Below are 22986 nucleotides of genomic sequence, written 5' to 3' on the forward strand. Positions count from 1 at the left end.
GAATACAATATTCTAACATAAATTAAGCACTGAATATACAATCAAACTGATTATATGGGCACAATTATTTCAGATAATCCAAAGGATAGATTAAAATTAATTTCTAACTGACTTCAGGATATTTTGCAACATTTCTGGGGAAACAAATTCTGAATTATTTTTGCTTATGCTAATATTAAAATAAGTTTATATACCCTTCATGTGTCCTGAAGGGACATACTGAAGAGGTATATTGACTGGCAGGGAGAAAGTTACAAGTAAGATAACCCATATGAGGATAATTGAGAATTAACATCAATAACCAAATAATAAATAGAGAAATAAGATGTTTTACCAAAATAATTCCATTAAATTTGAACTGGCACCACTGTGATTAGAGAACGGAAACCATTTTTCCACAATTGCAACACTCCAAGGATGAGTCTGGCTTAGTTCCTGCTGGGCCCACTCAGGAATAGGAATATCTACTAGGAAAAAAAAGGTGTCATAGACAGGAAGAAATAGCACATTATAAACAAACTGAACATTTTGGATAACTTAACTTCCCTTTCACTATTCAAATTTTCTCCCCAAAGGCCAAATCAAGAATTAGAATTAAAAAAAAAAAAGTTCTGTTTAACCAACAAATCCCAATATTGGCTATAGAACCTGATAATCTAAGCATAATACTATCAACAAAACTTAAATACATTTACAATTCTCATTCTAGTAATATTTTCCTACAAATTAGTAAACATATCTCTAGATTGGGGATTCCAGAGGTTCTGTGAACTTATATGGAAAAAAAAAGTTAACCTATTTCTATATAATTATTTTCCTTTTATTTCTATATATTTAAAATATTATTCTGAGACTGTCAAAGGGGTCCATCACACACAAAAAGTTAATAACTTTAATAATATTAGATAGATGTTAATAGTTATGTTGGTCCCTAAATTTCCTATTTTAAAATAGAAACCTCCATTAAAGTCCTATTCTCTTGCCTTATCATGATGTAGAGGGACCCTGTATTCCTGAAAATTAGACATACCAAATGTAAACTTAGGCAGATTTTATCAAGCTAGAAAGGCCACATGAGAGGTCATTTCTCTCATCCAAAGACCAGACTAGCTACCTTCTGAGACACTGATTACCAAACTGTGTGACTATTTCTTATCAAAACACCAAAAAACTTCTACTTCTTGAGAAATTGGGATCTCTGAGGTATTGAACTACTGCTTAGAAAATGGCTTAAGTATAATACAAACTTCAAATAGTATTGAGTATATGATGAAAAGCAATTTAGAAGAAACAAATTTTTGCTACTACTACTTCATTACTTAAAATTATAGGTTTTTAAAATTTTATTTCAACCTGAACTGGATTAGGTCTGGTAGGAAATTTTTAAAAATATGGATTTCACCCCATAAAATACAACTGTCAGACCCCTTTTAAGTGATCGTCTGGTTTTGAAAAATACATTCAAAACCAAGAAGAGATAGAACTTTATAAATTGAGGAAATCTTATATTTGCAAAAAAAGCTTACTCGTCCCAATACATTTTAACCAGACTGTTCTCCCTCAAATAGAAAAAATAAATTTACACAGCTTAAAGTTGGATTAAAACCGATTATCATCTGCAAGACTGACTAAAGTCAGGGTCTTCAAATTTACTCTGAAATAAAGTCAAAGTAGACATGTTGATGAGGTAAAATATTCTGCTTTCCCTTTACCCAACCATCAGCTGAACCTGAGTTAATTTCCAAAACACATGTATTTACTTGCTTATTTTTAAAATGTAATTTAATTTTTAAAACCCTTACCTTCTGTCTTGGAATCAATATTGATTCCAAGGCAGAAGAGCAGTAAGGGCTAGGCAATGGGAGGGTCAAGTGACTTGCTCAGGGTCACACAGCTAAGAAGTGTCTGAGGCCAGATTTGAATCTAGAACCTCCCATTTCTAGGCCTGGTTCTCAATCCATTGGGCCACTCAGTTGTCCCTTTCACTTACTTATTAAAAAAATTATTTAACATTACAGTATTTACACCTGTGTTCTATAACTTCAAAAATTTATCAAAGTTTAAGTGAACAAATTTGACTTTACTTTTTCAGAGTCAGTTAAATTAGGGTAAACAAACAAACAAAACAGTAAATCAAAATATGTTCAATATACCCAACTCCTATAAAGAGTAAAGTTTTCACTCTAATGCAACAGTGCTAAAGAAGGCAGTCTGAGGTAGTAGAGGAAGAACTACATCTGGAGCCAGAGGGACCTGGGCTTGCATGGATCCTGGCTCTGCTACTTACTACTTTATATCATCTGGAAATGATGTTTAACCCTTTTGGACTGACTCAGTTGCCTCAACTAAAATGAGGCCGTGTGAGTTCCTGGAGCTTTTAAAGGTTTTTTAATATGAGGTCCATGAACTTATTTTTATATGTATTTAAATATAATTAGTTTCCTTTATAACACTGGTGTTTAATGCATTTAAAACTCTAAGTTCATAGTCTTCACCAGACTGTCCAAAGAGGTCCATGGCACAAAAAAAGGTTCAAACACTTATCTCTTTGGTGTTCTTTAAAATTATCCATAAAAATCCTTTCTAGCTCTAATGCCCATGATTCTATGAGATTTGCCATAAGGATGGGAAGATGTGATTCAGTTCTATAGTTATTCTTTGTCTTTATAGTCAGAGAAAACAAAAAAAGCTTTGTTAAGGCAACTAAAGCTCAAGTTTAACTCTAGATTATATGCTTACCAAAGGTATTAGAATTTTCATGTGAATTATGAATCTGGTTCAGTACACTATTTATAACATCTGGGAGAAGGTAGGTTGTATCCTGAAGATTTTCTGTTACAACTTCATGGAGATTTTTCTGGAACTCACTGTGTTCACTGCGAAACACAGTGAGAATTGTAGCAGTAGCCGAGAGAGGGGATATAATTCCAGTACTAGGTGGGCAACCTTCACCAGGAACCACATCAGCAACCTATGAGTGGAAAAGGAAATCCAAATGATCTTAAGTCTATTGTTATGATGTCTAGACCAGGATACAGACTATTAAAAAGATGGAAGTTGACATTTTTTTTAAAATATTTATGGTTAGAGAGAATATTTCTCCTTGGTTTCAATCAGAATTGTATCATTTCACAACAGGGTCAATAGAGAAAAGCAGGTCACTGATAAAATGAACAAAAACCTGCATTAAAAAAACTCCAAGGCAATATTGCCCTTACAGGTTGTTGTATTATTACTCCTCCACAAATTTTATCTCATATTAGTCCAACTGGAATCTAAAATCAACTTTAGGGTCAAATGGATACCTTTTCATTCCTGGTTCCATATTTCCATATATACATATGCACACATTTGTTTTCTTACATATATTAATATACACACATATAGATACATATAGATGTAAACACACAAGTATTCACATACATAAACTCACACTAGCATTCACAATTATAGCTACATTTTGTTCTCCACTAATTTTGAGAATATATTTCACTATATCAACATATAGTTTCTCTCTTATGCAAAACTATGATTTTATATAAGCAATATTTACCAAATGTAATTCTTCAACGGTCAGTCTTCTAATGAGTTGTTGAAATAACTTTCCTTGCTCTGATTTCTCATTCCCCATGCTCTGTAGCATCCAGGTATCTGTGCCAAACCTATTGCTCATTGGATGGGTCCAGTGGGTTACAATGCCATTCAAGAAAATACTGACTGGTCTCTCAAAGTTTCTTTGAGGCATAGCTAAAGGCTCAAGAGTGACTGTCCATGTCTGTTGAGGCTTATTACCTGTTTTATAAAGAATAATATTAAAATTTAATTTAAGAAACATAGTCATAAGAAAAATGGGGGGAAATGATTTTGTCAGTTGTGGTTCAAAAGCAATTATTTGATTCTGTTCTATAATGGAGCCTTAGCAAGAATGCCACTGATTAGAACTACCAATACAGGCATAAATTAGTGTCTAAATATCTTCAAAATTATGTCTTAGAAATTCATGGAAAAAGAATTGAGACAGTACTTATTACACATAAAAAATGAGATTTTAAAATCCCAACCTAAAATTTATAAGGGTTAGCAGCCTCTATGTTAGGATTCACCACTATTCCATGGCTTCTCTGGTATGTTTACATCTGGCTCATTTAATAATTACTTGAACAGCAATGGTGTCAAATATCGCACTACATACTTCAATAAGAATAGTAGCTTACATCAGTGTAGTGCTTTAGTTTACAAAGCCTTTCTTGCAATAACCTCAGAAAGAAACAGAATTGATTTGGTCAAGGTAACACAGAACAGAGAAAGCTAGTACTCACATTCAGCTTCTTATTTAGCTCCTTTATCTTCTTACCTTTAACAGGCAGGAATAATGTCCCTTCTATCTGTGGAAATGATGCCTGGTGTTTGGGTGAATGGCATAGCAAGCAGTTTAAAGTGGACTCAAATGGCAAACTTGAAATCCATGGGGAGAACTGGGGTTGAGCATGTCCCTGGTCAACATTCATCCTTTCACAGTAGGGCAATTTTTCACCATCTTGATTAAAGCAATGGGCTAAAGTTTCAGAAGGCAAAATAGTCCCTCCTATACGGTGGAATAGTTCAAACATTGTCCAGTATCCAAGGTGGTCTGGGGAGTCTTGCAGCTGAAATAAAATGTTTCAGGTCATCAACCACTAATGTCAAAAGAAACCACAGGAAAATCAAATCCACACCTGCATTTGAGGATCAAATTATTCAATTAGCATATTTAGTCAGCAAAAGAACAAGCAGTTCCCTTTAGTTTAAGAATGTACTATCCATACCACTAAGAGAATACCCACTCTTCAATTCCTCTTCAAGATTGCATTTGATTTATGTATGCACTGTATTTACCCACTTACGTTCATAAACTCTTTGAGGGTAAGAACAATTCTGAATTTGCTTTTGAATATATCCAGTTCCTCATTTAGCACAGATCCTCACACATAGCAGTAAGTGCTTACTTATTGACTGAATATAGGGGATAAGGTGTTTCATGCAGCTTTTGTGACATATGAAAGTTGCCCAAGTACATAAATGAAAACTAGGTGGAGTTAACTGATTTAGCCTGAAACCTAAATCCATTTCTTGTCATAATGGGGTTAGGAAATTTTAATTAAGGTTAAGGATAACATGATCTGTACATTCAATAGCTGCTGAAGTAGTTTAGACATAGAAAACTAAGTTGTTGTTGTTTTTGTCATAAGTTTAAACAGACCAGCAAAGTCTTTTTCATTTCTTATAGAGAAAATACTACTTCCCCAATAAGAAAAATAAAAGAGGTTTGTAGGATGCCCAATTTTAGGCTTTGGGCTCAAATTTAGTGATGGCTAAGACTTGTAACAGTTTTAAGTTATAGGTCTCATCTTGATTCATCTATTTCCAACTGGCATGAACAACAATAAAATTCCAGAACAAGGGAATTTAGAAACACTTTGAAATTCTTTTAAAATGTTTTGTTGATGCTTCATTATTATTTTTTAATCAATGTTACTTCCCAAAGATCCATGCTCATAAAAATGTTCCTTGTAACAAAATATAGGGAAGTAGAACCAATATATTGGCCATCCCTTAGTGTTTGTTTTAGGGGAGATTTCAATAATTCGTTAAGCATTTATTAAACCCTACTATGTGTGAGATACGAATTCCTTACTTTCTTTGAGTTAGGGATAGGAACTGGACCTGTGATTTCAGTGGGAGAAGAGAACTCACAGATGAAGAAATTCCTTCTACCAATCCAAGTTAGAACCAGCCCTGCAACTTATAGTCTTAAAAGAGTTGGAGTAATAAATGGTTAAATAACTTGCACTCTAACAGTAATATGTCAAAGACTGAACTTAAACCTAGGTTTTTCATCTAGGAGATCTGATTCCTAGTCCCTATACTATGTTACCTCACTAAGACATCTACTAAATTACTATTAAATCTAGATGAGATCTGCTAGCTAAAGGGAGTTTTCTACAGATAATATTCTTAACCCTTACTATATTCTATGTTCAGGGGATTTAAAAAAAAAGATTCCCCCATACTCAAGAGCTTACAATCAAAAAGGTTATGCTTTAGAGCAAGAAGGAGACTTTTAAAATGTCTGTTAAATATTTTGCTCAGTGTCACATAGGTAGGAACTGGCAGAAATAGGATTTAAAGTCAGGTCCTCTGGCTCCAAATGCATATTCTGCAACAAATTCAAGAGCAATAAGCTAGTTGCCATGTTGTGGTGGAAAACTCTTAGATGCTTTTGCCTTTCCCCAGAAATTCTAAAAAATTTTGGTAAACATATAATCTAGGACTAAAGTTGATCTGAAACAACTTTACTGAGCTTTTGGGGGGTTGTTTTCTCTGTCCATGAGGCCCAAGATCCACTGTGGAAATGCATAGCACCTGCCTGTCCCCCTATGTCAAGTCTCATAGAATTATAGGATTCAGAGCTGGCAAAGATAATGGAAGATTATCTTAGAATCACCTCTTGAGTCTGGCCTCAGACATATCCTAGTAGTGTGATCCTGGGCAAGTCATTTAACCCCAACTGCCTAGCCCTTATGGTTCTTCTGCCTTGGAACTGATCCTTAGTATTAATTTTAAGATAAGGAGAAAACGAGAGAAAGAGAAAAAGAAAGAGAAAGAGAAAGAGAAAGAGAAAGAAAGCATCTCTTTTGGTGTGTTAATGACTCCTCAGAATACTGTTTTTAAATGAATAAAATATATAGGATTATAATAGAAATCAATTATATTGAAATGCATACATCATAACTTTTTTTAAAATGTTCATATTTGGAACAGCTAGGGTAGCACAGTGGATAAGAGTACCAGGCCTGGAGTCAGGAAAGATTTGGATTTAAATTTGGTCTCAAGAAGCTTCTTAGCTGTGTAACCCTGGGTAAGTCACTTAACATGCCTGTTGCTCTTCTGTCTTAGAAGAACCAGGAATTAAAGAAACTTTGGTCTTCTGTCTCCAGATGCAAGGTTTTCTAAATTCCATCAATACTGCCTTCCTTAGTACTGTTGCCATTACAGTGAAACCTTCATTTTACAGAAATTTAGGTATGTTTGAACACATGTAGTGGAGATTTCAGGAACTTTTTGTTTGCCCTAATTTAAACTGACTCCAAGAGAAAGTAAAGTCAAATTTAATCATCTATATTTTGCTGACCTTGACTGAAGATAAATGATATAGGCAAAGGAAAGTCAAAGAAAGTGCTTTGAGAAATATGAAGTAGGAGATATCAAATGAAAATCTTTCACAGAAGAAACTGAGTCCAAAGAAAGTTAAATTTCTTGCTCAAGGTCCCGGATCTTTGGTATTAAAGTAGACTTCAAGGAAAAAAAAATAAATCAAAGTACTCAGTAAATGTGGGAAAAAAATTACTAATGATAACTAACAAAGGTGAAAAACTATATATAATTTATCTGCTTTATAAAAACGACCCAAATAAATAATTTATTTCTACTTTAAGGGATAAGAAACAGCTTAGAGAAAAGACCATCATATTTGGAATCAGAGGAGTTGGGCTCCAAAGGGCTCTGGCATTAACTTTGTAATGTTGGGCAAGTTATTTTATCTCTTTGGGTCTATTTGCTTACACGTAAAATGGAATGGTCGACCTGGCTATTTCCAATTCTAAAACTTATGGCCCTTAACTTTAACAAAGCTCCATTTTGTTACATCCACAAACATTTGCTTCTAAAAATCCTACCTTAAAGGTTTCAGTAGTATCCACCCAATAAAGAGAAATCTTTCTGTCCATCAGAATTTCCTGGACTCTCTTGGGCAATAGCTTTTCCATGACCACTTGGGTGGTGGGCAGTAGGTGCTGGGAATGGGGATCATTTCTGGCCACAAACTGTAGCAGCTCCCTCTGGGAATGAGGGCAAGGGGAAAAGAGGAAAACGGCATTCACAAAGCCCCTGAGGTCAGCATCAGCCCCTCCAGGTTCATCAGGGGACCCCAGCAACCGTCGCCTGCTGCTTCTCAGGAAGGGTTTTGTAGGCGACGAGATGTCAGGCCGGTCCCACTGGTAATCGAGGAGAGTTTCTGTCAGGACGTTCTGAGTGTGGGTGGCTCTGGTCGCTGGGCCCGGCAAGTGAGGACGCTGGGATCTGTCCGAGAACCTGGCCTCCAGTTCCTCCTCAAAGTCTTCCCAGCTGCTGGGCCCCAGCTCACGGAAATCGGAAACCCGCGAGGGCCGGCTTCGGGCCCCCAGAGAGTCGAAGAACTGGAAACCCCAGCGGACTCTGCCCAGGCCAAAACGGCAGCTTAGGTAGTTGAGGATCCGTAGGGCAACCAGCTGGACATGGTTCTTCCTGGCGGTACCGGCAGTGTCCAGTAGCAGCAGTACGTTATGACAGCAGGTCATGCTGCCCGAGAGGGGTCTGCGCCCCCTCTCCGAGGTCAGAGCCGAGAGTCCCTGGAGATGTCCCTCGGAGGTTAGCACCAGGCACCCCCACCTCAGGGATGCCTCTCCGATGATACCGCCACGCGCCCACCACTCCCCCCCAAGTCACCTGTGGACTCTCCCTCCGAGGTCAGCGCAGCGGGCCCCCTACTTAGAGTTGCACCCCACCCCCCCCACCCCGGAGGTCAGTGCCGCGAGCCCCCGGGACCGCCCCTCCGAGGTCAGTGTCCCAAGCCCCGCCTCTTCTCCAAGCCACGAGCCCCTCTCCCAGTTTTCCAACTGCAGGGAAATCGTTTGTACTTCTTCAGTCCCCGGATCCGTGGACTCTACTTTCCACCACAGTACTCTCTTGAAGTCTCCCACTCACTTCTCAATGGCCCTGGTTCTCCTAAAAGTCGTTTCTCTCTTTTCTCTGGCTAAAACCTGGGTTCGGGCCTCCCTTACCTCCAGGCCACGGCCATTCTCTTCTTCCCTCAATCAAAAGCCTCCCGCGCTCCCTACGAGCTGCTCCCATTGGCTGAGCAAGCTCTTAGCTCCGTCGCATCCCTGAACTAGACTCTGTTTCTATTGGCTTCTTCCTTGTGTAGATCAAATGAGCAACGCCCCATCGCGGTGCTAACCGGAAAAGCTTGAAGGAAAAATCTAGCTCTGATTGGGCTGACCCCGTGACGTTAATATGGGGGCAGGGTCACTCCGGAAGAAGCTGTATGCTCACTGGCCTGAGTTCAGAGTTTAAAATTTAAAGACTTGTGGGCGGGACAGGGGCGGAGTTATAAGGACGTGTGAGTGTGTGTGCGCGTGCGTGTTGTTTTTTTTTTTTTATTGTATTTTTGTAGGTCCATAGAGGTGTTCCTTCTACGAAAGGTTATGGGCAAACTGTATAACCAGAAGTATGTAACTGTATAATGTAAGGGGGAAAAAAACAGACTTCTGTGTAATTATCATTATCAGTCTTAGTCAGGAGAAGAGATGAGGAACTACTACTCGCTCGTTTCTCATAGGAGAGACAGGGAACTATGGGTATGAAATGCTTCCTATAATGTTAAGACAGATTGTGGTGTCATTAGGTTTTGCTGAGTTTTGTTACACTAGCAGGGTGACTGGAGAGAGGTGTATTGAAAATGACGGTGATGTCATTACTTTATATTTTGGATGAACATATTTGCATATTTATTAGATCCCACATTAAGCAGCTTGATTACAAATACTGTCGTAGTGACTGATCTATAGTAAGCTATAAGGCAGGGGTCCCCAGACTTTTTACACAGGGGGCCAGTTCACTGTCCTTCAGACCCCTGGAGGGCTGAACTATAAAAACCTATCCCTAACCCGGTAGCAGTATACAAAGGACGGAATCCCCTCCCCCAGATCACCTCTCACCATGCTGATGTCTTCAATTGTGCAGCCACATAATCCTTTGTGTAGCGCCTAGTTCTAAGGCACCAAGCAAAGGATTATGTCACTGGAAGTAGTACTGTATGTGAGCCATACCGTGCACTGCGGTGCTACCACATACAGTGTTCCTCTCACTGACCACCAATGAAAGAGCTGCCCCTTCCAGGAATGTGGTGGGGGCCAGATACATGGCCTCAGGGGGCCTGTATGTGGCCCACAAGCCTTAGTTTGGGAACCTCTGCTGTAAGGGCTAGGCAATGGGGGTTAAGTGATTTACACAGGGTCACACAGCAAGGGAGCACCAGAGGTCAAATTAAAACCTAGGATCTCCTGTCTCTAGGCTTGGTTCCCAATCCACTGAGCCACCCAGCTACCTAAATTGTTAATATTAATGCAAAAACCAGGCATCAGAAATAGCAGTTAAAGTTCCAGGGATTTAAAAAAAGGTATGAACAACCCCTGCCCTTAAGGAGCTTTCATTTTAATGGGTGGAGGGGGAGGTACAGGATCTTATGAAACCAGGTGCATACAGGATTTACACAGATTACACTAGGAAAATAACTTGGGGGATTTGGAAAGGTCTCCTTCAAAGACAGGATTTGAACTGAATCTTGAAGAAAGCCAAGGACTTTGAAAAGTAGAGATAAAGGAGAGAAATGCAAGCTTAGCAGACAATCCACATGTTGGCCAAAAGCAAGGAAATAAGAGATAGGAGGAATAGGAAGTAGATCATCTAGATCTTGTAAGAAAATTGAAAAGGTAAGAAATTCTGTAAAAAAAGGGACAGCTGTGGGGAGTATTATAATAGCATTCAGGGATGATAACAGGCTAATACTGAACATTAAGGCTGGAAGCTCTGGGGCAGAAAGAGATCTCAGGGGTCCCCTGAACTCGGAATAGGAATGAATGCAAATGGGCAGTTCTGTTACCCATTATCCAGTTCCTGGTCTTCCTTCCAGGGCAAAGAGGATCTGGCAGGGTTGCAAATAAGAGAGGTCTTAGTTGTATATTGTAAAAAATAGACTCGAATACAGGACTACAATCCCTACAAGCCTTTGCTCCACTTCCCCAAAATGCTTTGTAATCTGTGAATTTTAAAAGTCTCCATCTTGGTCTAGCACCCAAAAATTGTGCACACCCACACTACACGGGCATGTGCTAGTCAATGACAAATCAGAAATAACTAACTGCCCACCTGGGCTGTCCTAAGCCAAGCTAGAGCCAACCATTGGCATTTGTGAGACACAGGAAGTGAGGTAGGGAACAGCCTCTGGAATTCGCTAACTTCCTGGGGAGAGAGCGAGAGGGGTTGGTGTTAGGAGCTTGGAGAGGGAGGACGCCCGCAGACAGCTTTCCTTCAGATCGGTCACGTGAGTTAAGGACTGATTCTTTCCACCTGGGCCTTTGGGCCTAAAACTCCCTCTGCCTTGGTCAGAGGTTGAGTAGCCCCTTTCCCTTTTCTCTTCTCTCCTTCTCCTTTCCCTACTCCCAGTGTGATTAAACTTCCATAAACTCCATTCTGACTTGAGTGTTTCATTTTAGGAATTTCATAAGTAAATTCCTTGGCGGCCATTGTTCAATATTACATAAATCCTGTAGCCACATTTTTAGCAATTACAATATTATAACCTCTCCCAGAAGCTAAAATTTTCCCCCATTACAGTTGGCGAACCACTACGGGAAAAAGAACTATATCAATCTTCTGATCTCCTTACTAATCACCTGGGAGAAGTCCCACCCCGGCTACCCCCTCTGGCTCTTGGCCCTGCCTTAGTGCTTGGAAGGTTTCTAGAACCTCAATAAATTTCCTGAATTTTCTTGCCCTTTCACCCCACTTATTACTCACTCCGTCAGTCCTTTTACCAAATACCTTGGCTTAAAGACACAGCTGCCAGAACAGGTGAGTATAAAACACCTTTTCTCTTTTCCCTTTTCTCCTTAAGTTAAATTGGGGTCAACAGGATTTTTTTTTTCCTTCTCCCCTTTGTCTCTCATTTCCATCTCCTTTTACTTTAAGGAGGTGGCTCAGTAGATTGAGAGGCAGGCCAGGCTTACCTAATCAACTGATTAGCAACGAGGAACCTCAGGAGAAGGAGCTCTTAGGAGCTCCTAGCCCGCAAAAAGCAAAAAAAAAAAAAAAAACAGCTGAATACAGCTAGGGAGCTAACTTAAAACCCATTTTTTTTTCGGTTTCCTGGCCTTTCTAGTCTTAAAAATTTAAGTGGGCTTTGCTCAAGGAAGATAGCACATGGTCCTAGCGGTTTTAGCCTGAGGGCTAAAGAAGATTGCTGGGACCCACCCATATACACACTTTGTAAAAGAAGGAGAATTTACAATACAATAGGCCCTTAGCCTGTATAGGGTTGCAGACTAGGGAGCCACCTACTGTAAAAAAAAAAAAAAACCTGTGGAAAGTTTGTTGCTTTGCCCTGCTCCCCACGTGCTTTGTGAAATTACAAAATATACATATAAAAATGAGTACTACATTCTTTGACAATTATATGGCAGCTGAAGAAGTAGGGGCATTGAGGAATGAAGGATACCTCCAAATTTTTATATTAATAGGTACTGTCATTTTTGTAATCCTCAATACTATATTTAGAGATGATAAAATAAGAAAAATTGAGGATAAAATGCAAGCCCAATTAGAAGATCTAAAAAGTCTCTTACAGGATCAATTGACAAACAACCACTCTACCAGAAACAGACCTGTTTCTGAACCTTTGAATGAGGAAATTTCCTTCCCTGAAATAGAGATGGAAAACACCTTCCCCATAGCCCAGTTAACAGACTGCTTCTCTCGTGTAGTGCAAATCTTGTCTGAATTTAATCCCCAAAACCCTTCCCCTGCAATCCCAGTTTCTCATGTTCCTTCTCCTACAGAAAACCAAATTCCAATGCGAGAGAGATCTTGTCCTCCTAGAGAAACCTGTCCTTGTCAAACTGACCCTGTCTCTAGAGGAAATGACCGAGCAGATGCCCCTGCAAAACTAGCAGCCATAGAAGGACCTGGATTAATTTTAACATTAACAACCACTGATAATTTAAATTTATCACTCTCCTATAATGAAAAGGAAGTGGAAAAATGGAAACAAAAATTTAAAGCAAAACAAATTAATGGAGTATGGGTGTCATCTGAAGGAAAACCCCTGCTCCCTAGAAGTTTCTATCACCAAATTTGCCAATCTGTTCATAATAATGGCCACTTTGGTACCCAGGGCATCGTGGACTCTGTTAAGAGAGTATGGATAGCCCCTGGTATAACTACCATAGCCTCTAAAGTGTGTTCATCCTGCCCTACCTGCCAGGCATATAACCAACATGCCTTTCGTGGTAAAGCCTTTGGTGGACGTCCTCTGGCTTACACACCTTTTGAGCACCTGCAGATAGATTTTATAACGATGCCAAAGGCTGGACAATATAAATTTTGTTTGGTCATAGTAGACCAACTGACCAGATGGCCAGAAGCATTTCCTACAGCCCGAGCCACAGCAGCTTTTGTTGCTAAGGTGCTTTTAAAAGAAATTATTCCTCGCTTTGGCCTACCAGCACGTATTGATTCCGATAGGGGGAGTCATTTTACTGATTCTGTTCTAAACCAGATATATTCTTGCTTGGGGATAACTCCAAAATTCCATGTTCCATATCATCCCCAGAGCTCAGGCCAAGTTGAGAGGATGAACAAAGAACTTAAAACTATGATTGGAAAATTATGCACTGAGACCCATTTAAAATGGCCTGAAATTCTCCCTTTGGCCCTATTTTATCTTAGAAGCAGGCCTAGAGGAGACTTACATATTTCACCATTTGAGATGCTTTTTGGACATCCGCCTATACAGGCTAAGCCTTTCTCCCCGGCTTATACATCGCTATTAGGGGGAGATATTACTATTGCTTCCTATATACAGGAGTTACAGCACAAACTGCGTGAGCTACATGAATCCGGAGCTGCAGTACAAGCTGGACCACTAGACTTCTCACTTCACGACCTGAACCCAGGAGACAACGTGTATATAAAGAATTTCAAGTGTACTGGAGCAACTGAACCTTCATGGGAAGGACCATTCCAAATATTGTTAACTACTCCAACATCTATAAAGGTTGGAGAAAAGGACTCTTGGATTCACTGTTCTCATGTAAAGAGAGCATCTTCTGTTGAGACTGATTGACTGTATCCTATACATGCATTGGAGATAACTACCCATTGACAAGTGGAACTGTTTTATTCTGCTTTTGACACATTGAATTCCTAAATTTAATTTTTTTCCCTTTTTTCCTTTTTTTTCTCTTTTCCTTATTTTATTATTATTATTTTTTACATTATTTTATTTTTTCCCTTTTTCTCATTTCTATGTACTTTAGGTACATATGATCAATATTAATTTTATTCTACAATATTAGTTTAAATATATATACTTGCTGTTATTATTAATACGCACCCAAACAGCTTTAGACTATGGGAACCTGCCATTTATTGATAATTGTTGTGGGACTATGATTAATGTTTGTGTCTGATTCTAGGAACGAGATCAAACAAGGAGCACAGAGATAACCTGGATAATGCCAAAAGAGCTCACAGGTCTAAAAATCAAAAGACCAATCCAGGTAGGATTAATGCATTTCTAAGCCAATACTAAGGACTTGAACCTAGTGTGAGACTCGGGGTTGCGACACTTGACAGACGTTAAGATGTAGGCCTTCCCTGTATCCACACTCTTCGTGAAAATACCTACAGACAAGTACCTAAGGTTGGCTACCATCCTGGTTCCATCCATCCCTGAGAACAAAGGTAAAATCAGACGAGGGAATAACACTTCCCTAGATATTAAATAAAAATCTGGTCCTCTTTTTTCTCTCCTATAGTATGGCAACTTCCTGTAGCCTTGGCTGCAAATGGGGAAGTAAAATATGCTGCATTCTGTCCTACAGCTTGTGGGATTAGAAATTACTTAACTGGACCCTAATACAGGGGCCTGTGGGGGGAAAAAAATTTTTTTTTATTCTTGCTTTCTCAAATTTTGTATACATAGATTTTTTTTTATTTTGATACTGATTTTGAATTCTTCTTTAATATAAATATGCATATATAAAGGGTTTATATTTTTTCCCTTAATTTTTTCCTTTTTTTTTCTTTTGATTTTGAGTTTTTATTTTATTTTCATTTTGTCTTGTTTTTCTTTTGGATTAACTCACACACTCCCACAACTAAAACTTGAATCCTCAGCTGGACTCAGTGTTTTTTCAACACTTTCTTCAGGGGGGATTGTATTTCATCAAATCCAAGATTTAAATTTTGTTCGAGAGAGAAATCTTCAGAGAAGAAGCTTGCTAACTAACTGAATCCAGAGAATGAACTGTTTGCAGAAAGATATCTAAACCTTTTCACTACAGGAAGATCCAGAATGAACCTTGGGGTGTGGTTGATTGAACATTTTTTGAATGTACACTCTTATGCCAAAGGGGACTGCCCCCTAATTGGCTTTTGTCAATGCGCCCAGCAAAACATTGGTTTGCTGTCTTTCTCTCTCCTCTATTTCCCCATATTTACAACTATTATAATTTTCCTCTTAGTGGGTAAAAAAAATTTTTGTATACACTTATAGTTAGAAATTTTTGGGGTGCAGTATGCTTATGTTTAGTGATCAATTGGGGAGACTAGTCTCCCAATCATCATCAGGGGGGATTGTGAATTTTAAAAGTCTCCATCTTGGTCTAGCACCCAAAAATTGTGCACACCCACACTACACGGGCATGTGCTAGTCAATGACAAATCAGAAATAACTAACTGCCCACCTGGGCTGTCCTAAGCCAAGCTAGAGCCAACCATTGGCATTTGTGAGACACAGGAAGTGAGGTAGGGAACAGCCTCTGGAATTCGCTAACTTCCTGGGGAGAGAGCGAGAGGGGTTGGTGTTAGGAGCTTGGAGAGGGAGGACGCCCGCAGACAGCTTTCCTTCAGATCGGTCACGTGAGTTAAGGACTGATTCTTTCCACCTGGGCCTTTGGGCCTAAAACTCCCTCTGCCTTGGTCAGAGGTTGAGTAGCCCCTTTCCCTTTTCTCTTCTCTCCTTCTCTCCCTCTCCTTTCCCTACTCCCAGTGTGATTAAACTTCCATAAACTCCATTCTGACTTGAGTGTTTCATTTTAGGAATTTCATAAGTAAATTCCTTGGCGGCCATTGTTCAATATTACATAAATCCTGTAGCCACATTTTTAGCAATTACAATATTATAACCTCTCCCAGAAGCTAAAAATTTCCCCCATTACAAATCTCACGCAATTCTGAGGTGGGCCGAGATCGAGGAAGGATTTAAGCTGGTGGCAAAGGTTTTTGGGCCTCTTTTTGGACTTCCATTTTGGAGCAGAGGTGTCTCTTCCATGATGTGAGGTTATTTTGTCTAGGCCTCTGGCCTAGGTACATGTTTCTTACTTGTATATTCTTTAATCCTTAATCCTTAATAAACCTCTAAAAAATATAATACTCCTTGCAGAGAGAAACTAATTTCTACCTGCCTCAGTCTCCCCATATTCCTAAATTTTAACTGTTTCAATATGGAGCAAGGAACAAATTATGAAAATTTAGCTGTATTGCTCTGAGCTCAAGAGCAGAGGGGGACTCAGTTCTAACCTTTAGCCCTGAAAGTAAACCTGCAGTGGAACTAACAATAAATGACTCCAGAATCAGTCTGTTGAAACTCAACCAATACACACTCACAAAATCCAATAAACCCAAATTTGGGCCAGGAACTTGTAGAGCTCATACCAGGAGGGTAGTAAACAAATCTTTCTCCAAATCCACACCACTATGGAAGCACTGAAAATTTGCAGGTCTCTCCCTCAAACCCCCAAGCAAAGCTGTGACTACAACAGAAGGATATAAAAAGACAGAAGCTCAAGCCAGAAATTCCTTCTCCCACCCCTAGAAGTGAGAAAAGCCCAAAACTAAATAAAGTTCAACATTAAGAAGTAGGCTGGAAAAATGAACAAGCAAAAAAGAACCCCATTACAACAAGCTACTTGTGGTGACAGGGAAGCTTAAGATACAAACACAGAAGAGAAAGATTTGAAAAAATCTATAAGCAAAACCTTACCAAAATCAGATTGAATAGGAACTCAAGCATTCTTTGAAAAGTTAAAGAGATAAAAAAGAGTGAAAAAAATTATCTTTAAAAAAAAACAAATAAAGAGCAGTAAGGGAAAAAGAAATGAGAGCTATAAAAGAAAGTTATGAAAAAAAGATCTAATGACTTTATGAAAAAGGTCCAGAATTTTATTGAAGATAACTCCTCAAAAATTAGAATTGACTAAATGGAAACTAATGACTCTATGAGACATCAAGAAATAATAAGAGGGAGGCAGGTAGGTGGCTCAATGGGTTGAGAGCCAGACCTAGAAATGAGAAGTCCTGGGTTCAAATTTGACCTTGAGCCTTGTAAACTTTAAAATTTACTCTACCCTATTTAGACAGTACTTTAGGGGAAGATAAAATTGTAAACTCCTGATTGAACAATGAAGGTACTTAACTCATACCTTATAGTGAAGCTAGGACCTTAAGCTAAGTCTATTTTTAGATCTAATACAAAAAGGTGTTAAGTACCTATAAAGGTTAAATTAATCACAAAAAAGTCAAGTAACTCACAAAAGGCAAACTTAACAAAGAAGTGTGAAGTACTCAGAAGATATAATCTAACCGGAGAAGGTGAGAACTAAAGAGTGGATAGTCCTGGAGAAAATCTAATCAAAGAAGATGAGAACTAAAGAATAGGCAGTCCTGGAGAAAGTGTCTACTGTGATTGGTAGACGTAAAAATTTAGGGGAGGTGACATAAGAGAAAATTCTCTTTAAAAGGAGGCTAAAAGTCAATTCAAGATTATTCTGAACTCAGTTCAGGAGTTTGAGTTCAGTGGAGGACTGGAACCCAGCTTGGAGATGGTCTCCTGGTGAATAAGACTGACTCCCTTACCCTTAGGCTCAGGGAGGCCACTTTGGCCAAGGCCTTTAACTACTGCCTGGCTCAGCCTGAGCCAGAGCAGTTTAAATTAATTCTCTCTCTATTAATTAAAATTCCCATAATTCCCAGCTGACTTGGGTATTTTATTATTTGGGAATCATCCCTGGTGACCAATTATTTAGATTTAAGTCAAAACACTAAAATTATCCTTACAGCCTTGTCTTCAGCTCTGGACCTTGAATATAGGAAGAGGGAGGATCAAGGAAGACTACATGGGGAGGTCAGAAAAGATTCTGAAATCTGGAGATGAAGGGGAATTACATGCCAATTGTGACTGAAAGTCTCAGATATAATTAGCTATGTGAACTTGGGCAAGTCATTTAACCCCAATTGCCTAGCCCTTACTGCTCTGCTTCCTTGGAACCAATATAATAGTATTGATTCTAAGACAGAAGGTAAGGGTTTTTGAAAAAAAGTTTAAAAAAGAAATAAGACAAAGTCAAAAGACAAAATAAAAAGTGAAATAATCGACTTAGAAAATGAATTGGGGGCAGCTGGGTGGCTCAGTGGATTGAGAGTCAGGCCTAGAGATGGGAGGTCCTAGGTTCAAATCTGGCCTCAGACACTTCCCAGCTGTGTGACCCTGGGCAAGTCACTTGACCCCCATTGCCTAGCCCTTACCACTCTTCTGCCTTGGAGCCAATACACAGTATTGACTCCAAGACAAAAGGTAAGGGTTTTTAAAAAAAGAAAAGAAAAGAAAATGAATGAAGGAGAGATAATTAATTTAATTGGACTCCTTGAAAGCCATGGAAAAAAAGGACCTATGCATAATTATAAAGGAAAACTGTCCATATAGTAGAGATTAGAATCAGTGGGTAAAGTAGAACTAAAAAGAATCCCCCAGCCACCTCTTGAAAGAAATCTCAAAATGAAAATTCCCAGGAATATTATAGCAAAATCCAGATGAACTACTAGATTTGTCTAGGTCTGAGAGGGGTAAATTGAGAACCTCATTAATATAGAGTTTTTTTTAGTCCAACTACTTTATTTTTTTAAAGTGATTTAATTAATTAATTTAGAATATTTTTCCCCATGGTTATATGATTCATGTTCTTTTCCTCTTTTCTTCCCTCCCCTCTCTTGTAGCCAATGAGCAGTTCCACTCGGTTTTACTTGGTTTATCATTGATCAAAACCTATTTCCATATCATTAATGTAGTCTTACTTTCTGTTTCCTCATATAACTTATTTGACATTTCATTTAAGGATTTAAATATTATGCTATCTAATCCCTATATGTTCAGTTCTAATATTACTTTTTTGTCTATGGTACTCTGGTGAGTAAAAGATGAAATGACCGAGAAAACAAAGGTTTGAATTTCTAAGCATATCAATTGATTAAGCAAGGCATACCAATTGCTCAACAAATAGGTACCAGGCCTTCACAGCTATGGCATGAAGGAAGGAAAAGATTCTGAAATCTGGTTAATTGTTTCTTTTCATTATTTGGTCTTATTTGTAAATATCCAACAACTTTATATTTGATATAAGAGCTTTTGCAGTTTATTGAGTGTGGAAAGTATGAAGATTGGATTTGGCTCTTTCCTGATTGTAACAATGAAGGTACTTAGCTCTTCCTTGATTGTGAAGATTGAATTGTAATCCCCTGTCTATTTGTTGATTTAATACCAAAAAATGTAAGCACAGTACCTGAAATTGATTGGGAAGATCTGTTCATGTTAGATCTGATCACCAAGGGTAATCATGAAGTGGGAGGTCTGTGACCCATATGTGGGATAGTGGTTAATGAATTAGAATCAATTAACTGCCTTCAGAGCTGTCCTAGAGCAGAGCATCAGCTGTGATTGGTAGACATGGAAAGTGATGAAAGAAAAAAGGTCTTTAAAAGAAAGAGACAAGGGCCTGAGGGAAGTTAGTTGGTGGAAGTTGGCCTTCTGGTTGGTTGTTGAGGGTTGGTCTTCTGGGAGTTGTTGTTTGATATTCTGGGAGTTTGAAAGAGAAACACTTGGAGTTGAGGCCTATAAAAGAATCTTCTGATTGGACTGACAAAATGGTGCATGTAAAGGCTGACTTTCTTCCTTGGCCTTTCTGGTGGCGTAAGCCTCTGGGAAAGGCCCCTCATCTTGAGACTTCTTTCCCCTGGCTGGGGCCTTAGAACTTCTACCTGGCTCAGAGGAAACTGGAGCTCTCTCTCTCTCTCCTTTTCTATCTTCCCTCTATTATAAAAATAAACTATCATAAATTCCATTTTACTTTAATAATTCATTTTTGGGATTTAGAAATTAAATCCCTGGTGATCAATTAAACATTCAGTCTAATCATAAAAAATTAACAGAAGAGAGGGACATGGTCAGATTTACATCAGGAAAATATCTTGGTCACTCCCGTCTTTTGGTAATGGAGGTGAGACTTAATCTATGTTTTCCCAATTTCAAAACTAGCTCCCTGTCCCTAAGCTTCCTCAATTATGCCAATCAATTTTTTTAATTGGATCTGAAATTTTATTCATGTAGGGCAGTAGTCTCCAAACTTTTTTTTGAAAGTGAGCTCCTATCAGTAAAGTTTTGGGGTATGCATGTCAAGTCAACCAATCAAACAATGGATCAGTGCATTTGTTAAGTAACATTTACTATGTGCCATGTTAAGCATGGGTGATTAAAAAAAAAAAATTAGTCCCTGCCCTCAAAAAGCTTGAATTCCAAAATTACATTTTACTTTAAAATCTCTCTACATGATTTAAAAAATAAATCATATTAATGTATAATAGCATTATGAGCATTATAAAATACATAAAACAAGAATTTTTTAAAAATGAAACAAACAATAAAATAAATAAAAATATTAAATATTTAAAAAGATGAATAAACTATTTCATAAAAATGATTTGGCTGGATTCTAGAGTGTAAGAAAAGAACAAAGGTATGAGAAGGATAAGTTTATTAATGACATGAAAACTTTTTGCTCTACTAAAATGTTGTTAATATTTTGATATTTTATATAATATATAACATTAATTAGTAAGAGCAATAAATCAAAAAGCATATCTCATATACCTATTACAATGAAGGCATTGTTGATAAAAATGCAATGAATAAATTGAAAAAAATCCCTACTGAAAAGGAATTCACATTCTAATTGAGGAGACAACATGTTTAATAGGCTTCATTTTTTTTTTTAAATCTCTGTATATGTCCTAGGTGATGGAATGGACTTGAAGATATAATTCTCTGTTAGAAATCAAATTATTCAGTTAATTTTTGGGGGAATTTTTCAGCCTAGATTTCAGGAGAATCCAGGGAGGATCTCACTCACCAGCTGCATTCACTGACATCAAATAACTGGAGTGACTAAATTGAAAAGAAAAAAAATTTATTACCATGAAAAGGAAAACTACCTACTCGTAAACTTTTTGGCTTCTTAGGGTACAGATTTTAAAAAACATTTTAAAAATACATTTTCAGGTTTACTAAACACATACAGTCAATCACTAGCATTCTGTGGCAATCTAGGCTATCTAAGTAACAATACATTTCACAGAAGGGGAGGGATAGAGGTGAATCAAACTGAGAAATAGGTAGGATTTTGGGAGGAATATTTGGGATGTCCCTGGGAGGATTTGTTATTGAAATGAGGAAATGCTCCTAGTTAAAGGATAGGAAAAAAGAAAAAGTGACCCAATACTTTTACAATTTAAAAAAAACTCAAATTTTTAAAGAAACATTAATCTTTCTTAGAATCATCACTGTGTATTGGTTCCAAGGCAGAAGAGGGGTAATGACTCGGCAATGGGTGTTAGGTGACTTGTCCAGGAATACAGCTAGGAAGTATGTGAGGGCAGTTCAGAACCCAGGACCTCCCAACTTCAGGCCTGGCTCTATTCAATGAGCTATCTAGCTGTTCCTACTTTTTTTTCTCTAGAATATTTTTCCATGGTTACATGATTCATGATTTTTACCACTCCTCTTTCCTACCCCCTCCCAGAGCTATCAAGTAAATTCCACATTGTTCAAAACTTATTTCCATGTTATTCATATTTGCAGTAGAGTGATCTTTTAACATCAAAACGCCAATCCTATCCCCATCGAACCACGTGATCGATCACATGTTTTTCTTCTGTGTTTCTGTTCCCACAGTTCTTTCTCTGAATGTGGATAGCATTCTTTCTCATAAGTTCCTCTGGATTGTCCTGGGTCATTGCATTGCTGCTAGTAGAAAAGACTATTACATTTGATTGTGCCACAGAGTATCAGTCTCTGTGTACAATATTCTCCTGGTTCTGCTCCTTTCTCTTTGCATCAATTCCTGGAGGTCTTTCTTTATATTCTACTGAATATAAATTTAATTGGTCGCCAGGGATTTAATTTCTAAATCCCAATGAAACCCTCAAGTCAGAATGGAATTTTATGGTGATCTATTTACAATAGGAGGAAGAAATTAATAATGAGAGAGAGAGAGAGGAAAGAGAGTTAATTTAAACTGTTCCAGCTCAGGCTGAGCCAGGCAGGAGTTCAAGGCCTTTGCCAAAGGGGCCTCCCCAGAGAGCCAAGGGAAAGGGGAGTCAGTCTTATCACTCACCATGTGACTGTCTCAAGGAAGCCATCTGAGGGAGCTCTTCCAGGCTTGAGTTCCAGGGTCAACTGGCACCCAGGCAGTCCCCACAGGAAGTGATGCGAACTCCAAAGGCAGTTCTCTGCATCACTTCCTGCATCTCACATGTGCCAATGGTGGCTAAAGCTTGGCTTAGGAGAGCTCAGGGGACAGTCAGTTGTTTCTTATTTGTCACTTGCTTGCACATGCCAGTGTAGTGTGGGTGTGTACATTCCTGGGTGCTAGACTAAGCAAAATGGAGAAAATCTAAAATTCACAGGTGGTACCTCAGAGTTATTTTAATTTGCATTTCTCTAATCATAAGGGATTTTAGCTGCCCCTACTTTTACAAATGTCAAAGTACCTTTGTTTTAAGTTTTCAATTCAATAATTTAGTAAATGCCTACTATGTGCTGGGCACTAAAGATATGAATAAGGAAAGAGATAGTCTCTGCCCTCAATTATAATCTAAAGGGGGAAGATAACATATAAAAGGAAGCTGAAGTTGTGAGTAAAGTGGCCAAGAGGTATGTGCTATGGTGACATACTTTTCTGTGGAGTAGAAATCAAATAGAGCTGCCTATGGAAAATAGGGTTATCAGGGAGGTTGTGTGAG

General features: G+C 38.4%; 1 protein-coding gene across 3 annotated transcripts in view; it reads right to left on the minus strand.

Annotated features, from left to right (window-relative positions):
• TICRR (TOPBP1 interacting checkpoint and replication regulator) overlaps positions 1 to 22383 on the minus strand; it is a 56754-nt gene extending 34371 nt beyond the window's left edge. Inside the window, exons 1-5 of one of the 3 annotated variants that reach the window (XM_056806478.1) lie at positions 22359 to 22383; positions 4355 to 4646; positions 3554 to 3792; positions 2740 to 2971; positions 335 to 467 (exon numbers count right to left, since the gene is read on the minus strand). In XM_056806478.1, the coding sequence (XP_056662456.1) occupies positions 335 to 467; positions 2740 to 2971; positions 3554 to 3792; positions 4355 to 4646; positions 22359 to 22361 (899 nt within the window). In that variant the 5' untranslated portion in view covers positions 22362 to 22383. Of the gene's footprint in view, positions 1 to 334; positions 468 to 2739; positions 2972 to 3553; positions 3793 to 4354; positions 4647 to 7715; positions 8979 to 22358 lie in introns of those variants that run through there. The other 2 variants (XM_007479341.3, XM_007479340.3) reach the window with 2 other exon arrangements.
• Positions 22384 to 22986: the final 603 nt, after the last annotated feature.

Source organism: Monodelphis domestica, chromosome 1, assembly GCF_027887165.1.
Source record: "Monodelphis domestica isolate mMonDom1 chromosome 1, mMonDom1.pri, whole genome shotgun sequence".
NCBI lineage: Eukaryota > Metazoa > Chordata > Mammalia > Didelphimorphia > Didelphidae > Monodelphis > Monodelphis domestica.